This window comes from Columba livia, chromosome 5, assembly GCF_036013475.1.
Source record: "Columba livia isolate bColLiv1 breed racing homer chromosome 5, bColLiv1.pat.W.v2, whole genome shotgun sequence".
Classification (NCBI taxonomy): Eukaryota; Metazoa; Chordata; class Aves; order Columbiformes; family Columbidae; genus Columba; species Columba livia.
This window is the reverse complement of record NC_088606.1, coordinates 19,759,583-19,774,054: the sequence shown is the minus strand read 5'-3', so window position 1 is coordinate 19,774,054 and position 14,472 is coordinate 19,759,583. Positions and strand designations below refer to the sequence as shown.

At 40.7% G+C, this 14,472-nt stretch overlaps 1 protein-coding gene across 2 annotated transcripts in view; it reads right to left on the bottom strand.

The window, feature by feature from the left end:
* GALC (galactosylceramidase) overlaps nt 1-11,639 on the bottom strand; it is a 40,176-nt gene extending 28,537 nt beyond the window's left edge. Inside the window, exons 1-6 of one of the 2 annotated variants that reach the window (XM_021292422.2) lie at nt 11,361-11,639; nt 10,061-10,129; nt 8,080-8,143; nt 6,206-6,319; nt 4,671-4,810; nt 2,439-2,477 (exon numbers count right to left, since the gene is read on the bottom strand). In XM_021292422.2, coding sequence (XP_021148097.2) covers nt 2,439-2,477; nt 4,671-4,810; nt 6,206-6,319; nt 8,080-8,143; nt 10,061-10,129; nt 11,361-11,528 — 594 coding nt within the window. In that variant the 5' untranslated portion in view covers nt 11,529-11,639. The remainder of the gene's footprint in view (nt 1-2,438; nt 2,478-4,670; nt 4,811-6,205; nt 6,320-8,079; nt 8,144-10,060; nt 10,130-11,360) is intronic. The other variant, XM_005506159.3, reaches the window with a different exon arrangement.
* Between the last annotated feature and the right edge of the window lie 2,833 nt (nt 11,640-14,472).

The window sequence follows — 14,472 nt, the reverse complement described above, 5'->3', positions numbered from 1 at the left end:
AACGTTAACAAGCAGAATGCCGCCCCTATACTCAACAGTTTGATCTCCACATTCATCCTCCCCACATCAGGAAGCCAAGGCAAAGAGATGAGAAAACCTTCAAGTGACATGACATAGGACTGAGCAAACAGAACACTTCAATTTTTTTACAAGACATAGAAAAAGCCAGAAAACCAGTTTCAAAGAAGAGTCAATCAGTGATATACTGAAATTAGTCTTTTATTTATAGCAATATCTGTCTTCTCTCTCTGACAATTCTTTTTACAAGGAGTTCAGTCTCATAGGCATTCCAAGCAACATAACATCTATTCAGCGAAGAAATAAAACTTGCAGCTCAAAAAACCCCACAAAAAGAGTTTATTCCTATTCATCTTATATTTTACTTGCATTGTTTTATCCCAGCTTGCAAACAAGTATTTTCAGTTCTGTTTAGCTTTGCTTCTATAACACACACACTGAAGAACTAAAAATTTCTACATGAAGTCTCCACACACACACACATTTTCCCCCTCCTCCACTACCAGCAAAAATTACCTATGATTAGGATTATCCTTTAGGATCCCACTAGTATCCTTAGTGATTTCTTCATTAGCCTATACCCAATTATAGAACCACTTTACTTTTTGAAAAAGAAAAGCCTGAAACCCACACTGCCCAAGGCTAAATATAATAGAAAACTTCTAGTTCCTGAGGGGTTTTTGTAATAAAGAGAAGACCCTATGAACTCACTTCCGAGCTTTAAAAAAAGTTCAGCTGAGGTTTGTGATGAGCAAACATTGGCATGGGATATTTTAAAAGGATTCTAAGCACAAGGATTCTCTGAACAAGCTTATACGGGGATTTAAGTAGCTTCACTAGCAAAATCTGAAGCACCTACACATCCACCAGAGTTTTGTTACTTAACGTGCCCAAAGAAACAAGACACCTTGACATAGCTGCCAAGGTATCCCGCTGTGTCACAATTCAGTGTATTTGTATTTTCTCTGGAAAGGATTCACTCAAAAACTCTAGTGCCAAACCTCTGTGTCCAAAATGAACTAACGGCCTAACAGCCTACAAAAGTGAGAGTCTAGAAAACACCTTTAATGAAATTAGTTGTGAAGTATCCATAACAGAATTTGGTCTAAGATGTTATAAGACTTGAAAACTAAGTTACTGTGGTGGCAGTAGACTGGTACATCAGTTTACAATACATAGTTAATCAACATTTTCGTTAACAAGAAACCCACACAGTTGGATATAAGGTACTCCTCTTTCTTTGTACAAGGTATATGACCAGTACAGCGCTTTCTGCACTCCCTCAGTCAAAGCACTACACAGATCATAGGAAACAGCTATAAGGGTAATCATCTAATTGTATATTCTAGGAAATAAAATATTTTAAAGAAATGCTTTATATGACTGCATTCTCAGTTTTCAGGAGTAGACAGAACTTTTTATGTGCCAGCCTTGTGAAAGATACTTTTTTGCTTTTATTGCACTGTCAAGTTTAACTGTTGTGTGCCATTCCTTTAATCATTCTACTAGAACTAACCACTGAACAAAATAGTAACAAAGGTTGCAAAGGACAAACTATGTGACTAACCTCATGCCATGTACACAAACTTAAGAACTGAAATTTTTCTAATAGCCACTAACTGACTAATTTCAAGCAGATGGGATCCCTGCCGAGTTCTAAAAAACCACAAAGAAACAGCAGTTTTCCTACACACTCAATTCTCCATTTAACTCTTATTTGCTCTTAAGAAGAGCAATAGCTAATGCTATTCTTGCTTAGCCTCAAAACAGCAACAAGGACACGAACAGAGCAGAAGATTGTACTTAACATTGCACTTCAACATAACTAACAAACAGAAGTGAGCTTCCAAAGAAGAGCAGGGGGACAGCAGAGGCATGCAGCAGAGACAGTCATTAGTGATCTCAAGATTGGTTACGTGAAACACTGTGTTCCTCCAACTCCTTTAGAACAGGAGGTACTGAATTTTGCACAGTTAGAAACACAGAGCCTTTATTATGTCTTCCATAACAAAAGAACCTGAAGTTTTATAGAAATAATTTAAGGGTATTATATCCACTGTAACTTCACTACAGAATTTCAAGTAATTCTAGATCTTGAACTTATAACTATATCCAAGACAGTACCAAGATGATGAATATGTATGATTTCAGTAGCATCAACTGGAGCTCCCATTAAAATGTTGAGGTCCTAAACACTTACCATACACTGACACACTTAAAGTTGAAAATAACAACTTTAGACACAAAGAAAAGATCTAGAGATCTGATCCTTCTAGCATTCCACGGCTTCAACTGCAAGAAACAGAGTTCAGTAGGTGAAGTAACTGCAGGATTAAGGTTCCTGTTCTAGGCAGATTCAGATGAGCTAATTGTTTACACATGATAACAAATATTTCACTTTACAGAAATAAGATACATACCTTAATATACTTGCTATTAAATGCCCTTTCATTCCATATCTATAAAGGAAAAGTAAAAAGCCATTTAGAAAAATCTGGATATGTCAATGCATAATAAAAGGTTTTATTTCTGTATATGTAAGATTATACAAACCATTAATAAACTCAGCAGTTTCAGCTTCCTAAAGGGAAGTGCTCTGGTTGGTTTTGTTATCAGCTTTTCAGGGGAAAATTCTGTATGAAAGTTCAAAAAAATACCGCTGGTTTATCTGTCTCTAAGGTCTACTGATTGCTTTCTTGCTGAAAAGAACTCTAGAGCTGCTTCAGCTCCACAATGGTAGCAGTGTTATATATTATATTATATTATCAATGGGTCTACAGATTGTTAGACAACATTGTGAAACACACTGTGGTTTCAAGGTGCAGTCCTAATGTATGGGCCCTATTGCCATATACTGATATAGGAAAGCCAGAATAAATTACATTTAAAATAACTGCCTACAGTTTCAGGAGGCTATTCAATGACACAGTTCTTTCTAATTTACAGAGGACTACATCCATACTTGAACAGAAGAGAGATCCAGTATAGCTTAAATAAGCAGAGAAAATTCTCATTTCTGTTGTCCCGGATTATCCATCTTTTACAAAAAGAGTATTTAAGCTAAACACAGCTCAAAATTCAAAAGCAGGAATGCTGGTCTTCCTTTCTACCAAATACCCTGGTCAACAAAATACACAATCAGAAACCTTACTTTATTTTTTACTAACTGCAAAATGAACACTCCGAGTCACACTCACCAATAAAGATGGAAGTACCCCCCTTAGGTGTAGATTACCCAGCCATGTACAATCAGACAGTTTCTTGCACATGGGATATGTCCATTTGATTTTGATATTTCTAGATCTTTCCATAAGTGTTAACATGTCACTTCAGAAATAAGCAAATCAAAATGTTACTTACTGAAAGCCCCACTGCATCATAAAGCTAATAATGATATATAACACATGCTATAAAACAAAATAGCAGTAAAGGCTAACAATGTAGAATCAAAACAGCATTAAAATTGTTCTGACAGCTTCTGAGCCTTCACAGACCTCACTGCTTTCCTGCATTTCAGATTATGCCCACAAAGAAATCGGACAATACACAATGTCCCCACATGGTCTGTAGCAGCAGAAATTCCCTTTTCTTAGAAGTACAGAATTCAGAAGGCCAGTCACTGTGAAGTAACAAACAGACACCAGACATTACTCAAATACATAAAGCATAGAACTTACCTTCTACTCTAAGAACACAGCAAGAAGAAAAATTAACAGCAGCTGTTCTCCCTGTTCCCTCAGCTGAATTGCTAGAGCAATAGCATTACTCAAAGTGCAAAACTGACACAGCTGAAATAAGTCAGCAACATCCAGGGGGATGTGTTCCAGAAGAGATATACATCAGATATACCATCTCACATTACAGCAGAAAGATCAGACTTCCTTTGAGGGGTGGTAGCCATAGTTTCAGACACTTTGCTCTGGACTGCTGAAGTGATTTTGAGCTTTTCTGCAGTTAAACTGTCTCACACCAAAACACTTAAAAGTCCAAAATAAGTGTTTCAGAAAGTATAGGACTGATTTTAGAGGAATCCTAGCCACCTGAAAAGTGGTTTTCCAGATTGTCTGCTTCTGTCTCATGTCCATTTTTCTCAGACATTCTCAGACATTCATTCGCTACATACATATACTGCACTGTAACACGACACGGTAATTCTAATGTACTGTAACACATGCAGCTCTACTACTATAAATAATGCAAATAAAAATGGAATAACCTGTAAAGTATTGCCCTTCTGCAAAACTGTAACCATATTTTACACCAAGAAGTCATGTTAGCTGATTTTTCACAAACTGTCTTAACTAATGCTTTTTGTAATCTGGTAACTGCTGAAACCTAAGCAGAAAAAGCATGGCAAGCCCAAGACTCAAACAGATCTAAGAATTCTCAAATACTCAGTAACTTTGTTCTAGAATTGGAAAAGCAGGAGATTAGCCATTCTACACTTGTTCTGCTTTAACGGCCACTATTGCAGAAAGACTGTAAACAAACATAACTTCTGCCTTTCATCATGCAATAGAAAAAAACAAAACTGCAATTGCAAAATTATTTCTCTTCCCATCCCCTTCGTCCAGTAATCAACAAAGAGATACAAGACTGAGACTTTAGGAATGAAGATAGATAACGTATGCAAAAGATTTTGCTTTACTGACCCCAACATAATCAATGTCCAAATTGTGATACTGTTTAGCTCCTAATATCCAAGAAATGACATAGTAAGCAGTCACATCTGGATAGTCATAGGGCCAGTTTTCACCCTTCCCTATCCATGCTGGAAATGTCCAAGGTAATCCTGGAAAGATAGAAGAAAAATAAATGAATAAGTGGTTGTTCTACATTACTCAGTGAGCTTCAATGGCAAGCTGCGATCTGTTCTACCCAAGGCGAAGGGGCAGGCATGTACTTCAAATTCCTACAGTTCCAGTGAATACAATTAAACATATATTAAGCATACTGTCCAGTTAAATAAATTAAATTGTGATGGAACATATTAATAGCTGCCTTTTTCTTAAGCTAGAAAACTTTAGTGACTAGAGAACAATTGACTACATATAATCTTTCCACTGTGTGGTATTAGCTCTAACGGGTTTAAAATTACAAAGACATCGGGTTAAGAACTGACAGAGTTATACACAAATACTGAACATGAATCTCCTCAATATTAATTTCAGAAGAAGTGATGATCTGATCACAACAGATGAAGAAAGATTAGGATCAGGAAAAACCATTTCCAAGAATCAGCTATGTACTGGCTCCTGTAGTAAACGAGAACCACAAATTAACCTAATCAGATGTTGCTAAGTTTTCAGCTGACTTTCTATAAGACACCATAGGCTAATTCAAAGGCAAACCTACCTTCCTTTGTTGAGAGCTCGATCTGAGGGAAGAGGCAGGTTATTAACAATCACAATTAGTCATAGATGGTAAGCTTACTGCTTGTCACAGTGCCTGTCTAGCAGAACCTGACTGGCAAATCCTGCACCAAGTCAGGCCCTGTGGCTTGATATAGCCAAGCCTGATCCCTGGAAGAGGGGGGAATCACATACTTTTTACTTGATAGATGTTTTCCCTCATTTCATGTGACATATTTTGTAAAGTGTTTCAGTTAAAATCTAGGGTTCCATATTTGTACTGTCACAACAAATGGACAACCCACCATCAAAACAGGGAAACAGTAAAGTAGTCTTACAACTCAGCTACATACCTAAGACAAACAAATCAGAAGACAAGAACCACTACAGTGGGGAGAGGGTGAAAGGCTTATAAGAACATATAATTGAATTTAGTGCATAAAAGATATAGAGATTTATACTTCCTGTAAGTTTACCTTATGCCTCCCAATTTTTTTACCCTATTATTCAGAAATTCAGGTCTCATGATAAAACATTTATGCTCATTGTTGTGATATGTCTAAGGATTAATGTTGCCTGATACAAGCAAATAATTAGAGTAATTTCTTATCTTACACTGCTTGTTACATACATTCTTGCTGTACTACTGTAAGTAAAACACATTACATTTCAGTGAAGCATCAAGGCAAGTTTACCAAATACTAGATATTCTACTTGGTCTACTGCACCATCAAAACACCTGCCCATTAAAATTAATTTGCCAATTAAGGGTCAGATATGTAATTTAGTTAGGGGGGGGGAAAAGCATTTAAATGCTAAAGCTTGAAGCAATTTACCAATCAGTTTAATTTTGGGGTTCCTCTTTTTAGCTTCTTTCATCAGCCACCATTCATAGCCCCGGAAGTAGTTCTCATCATTTTCATAGTGCATATGGGATGGTTCAGTACCATCTAGGAAAGAAAGAGACCGGTAGCTCACAATTATCTTCTGTGTCATAAGCTGTTACACATTATAAAGCTTTCTGTATTGCTCACTGCCACAGTATGTAAACACATACCTCCAACACAGTTCACACATTCTTTGGCATGTATTTCAAAGTAAAATTAATGGTGGGAAAGAACATGCAAGACTTGCCACCCATCATTCTTAGCATATTAACTTTGTCAGCATAAATTTAGCATTTTTAATTTTTAGGGATTTTTGCTTTGGTTTAACGTCAGAACAGGATTAACTATTGAGCATTTTCTATCCCTACCTGGAATATTAAAATCTATATTCATTATAACTTTGGTCCCAGCAACCACTAGGAAAGTTACAGCATTAAGATTGGAGGGGAGAAAGAATGGAAAACACACACTTGTAGAAGCAGGCTATAGCTAAACTGAAAAGCAAACAAAATAAAGTTATAGTTTGCTTCTTTTGTGCAAGGCAAGACCAGGGAGGGAAAGGAAATGCCATGAAGTTTTTCAGCACCAGGAAAGAGGGTGTTTTATTTTTATAGTAAAATATCTAGTTTATGATTTCTACCATGTTCTGTGACTGTAGGAAGAGTTTTTGGAATTGAGGACTGTGCACTGAACTATGTCAGGCAAAGGTAAACAAACAGGAAAGGTGCAAAAGCATCAGTGTTGCATGGGAAGTCATTACATACAAAAGTCAATTAATAACTTATCCATGCAACTGCAACAATTACTTATGCTAAACTATATGCCTAATTGTTCCACATATCTCTTCGGATTAGTTTTTTTAAGGAAGAGTGCTAAATCAGCACATTTCATTAGAGAAAACAGAATTGATTTTTTTACTTTACTAACACCAAAGTATCTGTCAGCTCTATTTGTCAGAGACATAAAACAACAATCAGATGCCAAACAAACTCCTGATCACACTTTGGAGGTCAGAATAAGAGCTGCAGTTCAGTGTGTTAACACATATACACCTTATTGTTATTCTTCTAAAATCTGGAAATTTAAAATACATATATATAAAATGCCACAAAGACACATGCTATGCTTCCTACTCAGTAACTGAGGCTTCTTGACATGGCCAAGATTTACTTCTGGTGCATGAGGGAAAAAAGAAAAAAAAAAAAAAAAAAACAACAGATACAAACTGCAGTCCAGTTTCTGCTTCTCAGCTTCCAATCACAAGCAGTTACTAAACAGTTTCTACTATATGTAAACAGAGCAGGTTAGAAAAATTACACCAAGACACTTTGATTTGTAATTGTGGCTGGACACAAAAAAAAGCAGCACCTACTGTCAGACATCACTCTTCCAGTTAAATGTAGCAGCTCATTAAACCAAAGAAATACACCTGCTTCTGACCAGCTGTCTTCACACTTTCATGCTTTTAAGACATAAGGTACCTAGTTCTACACAGGTTTTACAGAGTTCATATTGCAAAGCTTGTGTTTGAGAAATGCTCTCCAATTCAGAAAGCTACTAGAGCTTCCTTAATCTTTGGGGGAAAAAGAAGAACTCAATCGCTCTAGAACACAACCTATTAACCATATTAGTGAGAACCGTCTTCAGAACGTTAGTGTAAATTTCTCTTCTACAAATCAGCAGACATTGCTTATGTTCTTCTGCAACTTCAGTATAACTACAGAATGCATCTCCACACTTCAGCTGAAGTGCCATATGCAGAACAGGTTACTTACAGCATCACTCCAATGAGAAGTTAAACCCTGCTCACACAAAATCCATACCTGTTGACTGTCCATCACCTCCAATCTCTACTTTGAGGATATGTAAAGAAGCGCCAAAATTTGGCTAGAAAAAAAGAGAGACAGACAAACAGAATCCTGCTGTTAACAATAAGAATGCAATATATAAATGTGCAATTTAGAGGATGCTAAATATCCAATACTTTTTTTAACACCACTTATAGATACAATTATACAAAATTCTGCTCCAAAAGAAAATAAAGCAAGACAAATAGCACTCATCTTCAAGCAGTTTCACTGATTCTTGCACCATTAAAGGCATTCCTCCCCAAAGGCACAGATTTTAAATTGGTTATGCTCAAGAAAATACTGAAGCACTCTTCAGGTAGAACATAGGCTATTTGAGGAACATAACAGTATTTTTAATGTTGTTTAAAGTCAAGTTTATTTTCTTTTAAAACCAAATTACTCAAGCTAATATATCAGTAAATAATTTATTCTTTGGTGTAAGGGGTTACATGGCTTATATGAAAGAACATCCACACAGGTCAGAAATAATCTGCTAACTACAGCCAGAAAGGCAAGAGAGGAAAAAAAAAGACCCAGCACACTACAGTGGAAAACAAATGGCCACCTAGTCCACTATTGTGTTCCTGTGGCATCTGACTGGTGGAGCAGAATATAAAATTCAAGCTCATACAGGTGATCCTACTCCTAGTGTGTTCTTCCAGCCACTAGTGGCTTAAAAATTGCACAAGCCAGAAGTTGAAACTAATCATTAATCACTAATTTTCATAACAACTAATGAGCTGGCCTTCTCCATGGAATTAACCAAGTATACTTTTGGCCTCTAAAAAAAAGTTTTAAGATGTGAGACCGCAGTTTGTTAAAAAAAAAAAAAAAATATGCTGCATAGACAATAGTTTCCTTGGCTTATAAGTTTTGGATCTTTTAATTTGTATATAAATAAGAAGCAAATATTCCCAAATTAGCATTTCTCCTGACATGTCTGATTTAACTTCTAGCACATTTGCTCTCCCAGCCTCATCGTGAAAGCTGACTGACACTAAAAGACGAGGAGAATGAAGCAAGGTATACCCCTCCCAGGTATCACAGCTTAAGAGGTTTTGGTGAAAGAACCTGTCAAAAACTCTGAAAAATCACAATCTCTCAGCTATATTTTCTTTAACTACATGGCCACTAATTCTCTCAGAAAACTCATATTTGTATCACACAACTTTGGTCTCCAAAAACCACAGGTTTTGATCCCCCACTGTCATATTATGCCTTACTCTACCCTTTAAAACCAATTCTTAAAACTACACAGCAAACTATTCCCCTCCAGCCATCTGGATTACACTACTTGAAAGTGACATGACATTCTCTTCCAGCAGAGCAATTCAGTGTGCCATAAGCAAACAAGTTATTACTATCCAGTGCAATAATCTTACCATATATTTAGCTGGGTAACTCCACAGGTTACATTTGCGAACAAAGGAGCTCACAAACCATTAACATTCACACACCTTCTAGAGTAGCCGCACTTCTACTTGCGACTAGCTTGGAATATATATCTTATTGAAATGATGCAGTGTGCACACTTATTGTCACATTATGTGAATCTATCTGTACTTCATTAAAAAAAAAAAAAAAAGAAAATGGCTTCCTGCAATCACTATTAACAGCTAAACCCTTCATTTTAGCCACAAAATCAATTTCATCGTCATTAAACCCACAGAGGTGACCAAAATATCTTGAAAATATATATTTGAAAATATATTGCGAAAACGTAAAAGGAATTTTAATAATAATTTGAAGAAACAGGCTCTTGAACAGCATGCTGTTTGTGAAAAACAACATCTAAAACTTAAGGTTCCAATAAAAATCCACATGAAATAGATGCTGTACGTGATGGGATTTTGTCTAATTTCAAGTAGAACTGAATATACTACAGGTATTCCAACAATGCACAAGAAATTCAGCATGAAACTAGGCATTATTGTAGCAGTGAAACTGACTTTACCTTGAACAGATAATCTAAAATCTGGGAGCGGTAAGGTTCTTGGTAGTTCACCAGCAGTCTAGATGTGGCCTAAAATTGAAAGAAAACATGAAAATAGGAAAACGTCACTTTTAAGTATGTACCAGCTTGTCAGTCTAGGGCTTTCACGCAACTAATAAACCTAGAAAAATAATTATAACACCAGGAAAACAGGTTAAGCCCCTACAAAAACAGTTTCTTCTAGCCATTCAGTTGTGCATTTCTGGTTTTGTAGACTGCAATTACCTTGTACCGCAGTTACCTGCAATTTACTGCAAAGAGGGTTCAATGAACAGAGAAAGAAAGACATCTCATAAATTTACTGCAAACAAAACACAGCTCCTTCCCAGCACCATTTCTCCCCTAGACTCAAGTCTCCCTGCTTGGGCTCACCATACACCAAAGGCAACGGGAGCTCACAGGACACACAGGCAGGAGGAAATGTAAAGTAACTCAATAGGTCGAAGAGTGTGCACAAACCCGCTGGATCTCACAGCGCTGCTCGCTGGAGCACAACAGAACATACAATTGGCTGTCGCCTCTCCCAGCTTTTTAAAAGCCGTAGATACGAGTGGCCAGGAAGACCCTCTACATTAAAAAGCCCACTCTAGCTTAGCTCTCCTGCAGCAGCACAAAGGACGGAGCCGGCCCTCAGTACTCCGAGCAGCCTGTGGAGAACCAGCCGCTGCCCGGCTGAGCAGCGCACGGGCACAGAGAGGGGTCGGACCCAGCTCCGCTCGCAGCCAGGACCACCGCTCGCCCCGTGGGGCCTCCATGGGACTCCTCAGAGCCCAGCCCCCGGAGACCCTCCACGGTGCTCCGCAGAGTCCCTCACCACCGCCCTCCGCGCTCGCCGCAGAGTGCATCCCCCACACCCCAGCACTCAGGGTCCCCTGAGAGTCCGTCCGCCCCCTCCCACCCAGGGCTCCCCTCCGAGTCCATCCCTCCCAGACCTCAGGACTCCCCTCAGACTCCAACCCCTCAGCTCTCAGAGCTCCTCTCGGACACCCCCCAGCCCTCCCCTCAAAGACCATCTTCCACTCCAAGCCCCCCTCACCAGCCCTCAGAGCTCCCCTCGGGGTTTCCCCCGCCTCCAGCCCTCAGGGCTCCACTCAGACCGCCCCCCGCCAGCACAGGCCCCGCCGATGCCTCAAGGGCCTGCACCCAAGCCAAACACTCCCACTGACGGAATCCCGCGCCCAAGTGTCCGTTACAACGGCCGCCTCGAAAAGGGGATTAGCACCCAAGCACCGGAGCAGCCCTCACGGCCTCCGCCGCTTACCCCGCCGCCGCTGATAGCCCCGATTCCGTCGAACTGCCTGCCCAGCCCGCCAGCATCGTCCAGCACGTAGGCTCCCGTCAAGAGCGCAGCGGCACCGACCCCGGAGGGACCCGGGCCCCAGCTATAGCCAAGCAGGAACCAGCCCCACAGTAGAACCGCGCACCCCATCACAACCTCTCCTCTCTGCTCCGCGGCGCCGGCAGCTTCCCAGCCGCACTGCCCCGCCCCGTCCCGTCCCTACGGCAACACGGCACTGCCCGGCTCCGCGCGTCACATGACTGGGCAATCATCTGGGGGCGGGGCGGGGCGTGACCGCCCTTCACCGCCCTTTTGTTAAAAGGGAAAAGAGAAGCCCTCCCGCCCACCCGCCTCTGAAGTTGGTGGTCGCCATCTTAAGAAAGGGCGAAGCAAATTCCGGCTGGTGGAAGGAGAGCTGCTATGTTGGAATTGGGCACTGAATGGAGAGTGAAGCCCCTAAGGAGCCATCTCGGGTGTGGGAAAGCAGGCGGGGCGAGGCGGGGAGCGGGTGGGGCGGCACGGCGGGACAGGGTTTCTCTGCAAACACACATGGAAAGTGCGATTAGCGCCGCACGAGCAGCCAGGTTGTGAGAGCTGCACCAAACTGGCCTTTTTTTGGGGTCCCTGTCACGGCACGGCAGCTGTCCTGGGAGAGAAATCCTGCTTCCCCCGAACGTCTCATTTCCCGGCCCTCCCCAGCCTCCCAGTAGCCGTGGCTGCTTTTGTCCCGCCCTCAGGCTGCCACAAAATCCCTCGTGAAGTAGGAAAAAAAAAAACAATCGGTACTTGGGAGGAGAAAACTCCCTCGCGTTGTGAGGGACCGTTGCCACTTGCGCAGGAGCGGCGCCGCTGGGACACCCGGCCCCGCAGGGGCATCCGGCAGCGCCTGCCCGGACACCGCGGCGGCCGCAACGGGATCCGCAGCTGCGTCAGCCTGACCCCAGGGCGGGATCCTGGAGGTGGGGTTCGACTGGCCCCACCGGCGCGGCTGACCGAGCCTTCCTGTTGACAGCCGGCCCGGGCACGCTGCCGGGTAGCCGCAGGACAGCGCGGCCGGCTGAGGCGGTGCCGTGGCGCACGCCGGGGGCTGCCCTGGGAACAGGCGCGGTGTTCGCTGGGGCTCCGGGTCAGGAGGGCACTGGGCTCAGAGAGAGGGTGATCGGGAGACTGGCGATCAACTGGATTGTCCCATAAAGGTGTTAAAGCGGAACTGTTTGCCTGCTGGCCTTAGGGTGCTGTACAGCCCGTGCTCCGCGTGCTTCCGGGAGGAACGAGGCCCCAGGAGGTGCCGTGGCAGGTGTCACACAGGCAGTGCGAGAGGCCTGTGGAAAAGCCCCGGGTTTGCACTTTTCTGGCATTAAAGAATGCTTTTAATCAAGCCACTACCTCTTTTGCCCATGTCATTGAGGTATATAATATCTCAAAGATGACATGACCAGACTGACGTTTCCTGTTTATTTATTTTTTAATAACAATACCAAGCACTCACAAAACATTTTACACTTTACAACAACATTAACTAAGGAACCTGCTCACACCCAAATGAGCTATACTGTGTCATTATTACATGCAGGACAGAGTGACTTCCTCAAGGCTACAGTGAGTCAGTGGCAAAGGTAGAATTAATATTATAATTTGCATTTGTTCCAGCAAACTGTACAGCTTTGCACACCTGGAAGGTTTGCAAAATCATCATGAATGATTAACAGGATAATTTCTTAAACTAATGTGTCAACTTATTACAGGTAAAAGGCTTCAGTCATGAAATTCAGTCTCTTAATCACTCATAGGAGCCTAAAAGTGTCAACTTGCAAAACTCATATTTCCATCCTATGATGTGCTTAGGGCCTCTCTTTTTCAGTTGGTATAGATAAGCATTCTTAGAATCCATTTTGGTGAAGAGGATATTTTGGTGGGACTCTGAGGACTTTTATTCTGCATTAGAAATCTCAACCTTGCTTTTTATCTGTTTTCCTAATGACTTTGTCCATGACCCAAGGACCTGTGATCCAGACCTTTTGTAAACCCAAATATAACCAATAAAATTATTGAGAACTTAAAGAAAGCATCTGTTGCTTCTTTTGTAGGTAAGACAATTTTCCACTGTTAATGCTTTTCTATTTCCATTTTTCTTTCTTGATAGTTACTGAATCTCAGCCAGCCCAAAACCCACCTGTTGTTCTGCAATGGCTGGTTTATGATGCTGTGTATGTCCACATATACATATGGAAAAAAAAAAAAAAAGTGCTGCTTGCATCAGAAATTTAATTGTTCCAAACTGACTTAGCCAAGAGTTGCTCTTTACATATACCTTTACTTCCAGAATATATAAAATGCATCATCTGCTTTCTTCCTTCCTTTGATCCTTCAGTCCCACTATCAATTGTTAAAGAGGAGAACTGTAGAAATGTATCAACTATGTTCCTCTATTTCTAATAAGAACTGTTTTTTCTTCAATGAAGTATAGGAACCCTCAACAGAACAGCAGACAGTGTTCTTAGTAGGTACCATGTTAGAAAAACACAGGTGAAAAGTGATAAAACAGATCTTCATCTAATGACTTTTCTCTCAATGAAAATAATTATTTGACTGAATTATTAATTTTTATTATTAATTTTATAAATTAATCTAACCTGTCTTCCGCCCAAGTTCCCTTTCACCGGACTGGAGAGGGCTATGACACTACTGCAAGAATAACCACAAGTACAAAATGATTTGATAATTTAGGCTTTAACAAGCATATTGGTAGAAAAACTGTGGATGAAAAAGTCATGCTCTGTCTGGAAAAAAAAGAAGGAACCAAATCTCTGCATCCAGTAGTTATATATTATAGAGCTGCATGGTATTGCTCTCAAGGAAGTCAGCATGTCCTATTTTAGAGCTTTTAAATTTGCTCATCTGTTTCATTTCTCCTTAGCATCTGAATCATCAAACAGGCTAGTTTTTGTGTTACCCAATAGATGTACTTTTAAAGTGAAATTGTACCCAGTTTCTTAGAAGCAGAATTTAATCATTTCAAATGGGATTTAAGAAAAACATCTGAGTGCACAATAAATTATTCTGATCACAGAGGGAAAAGAGAAACTACGCTCAC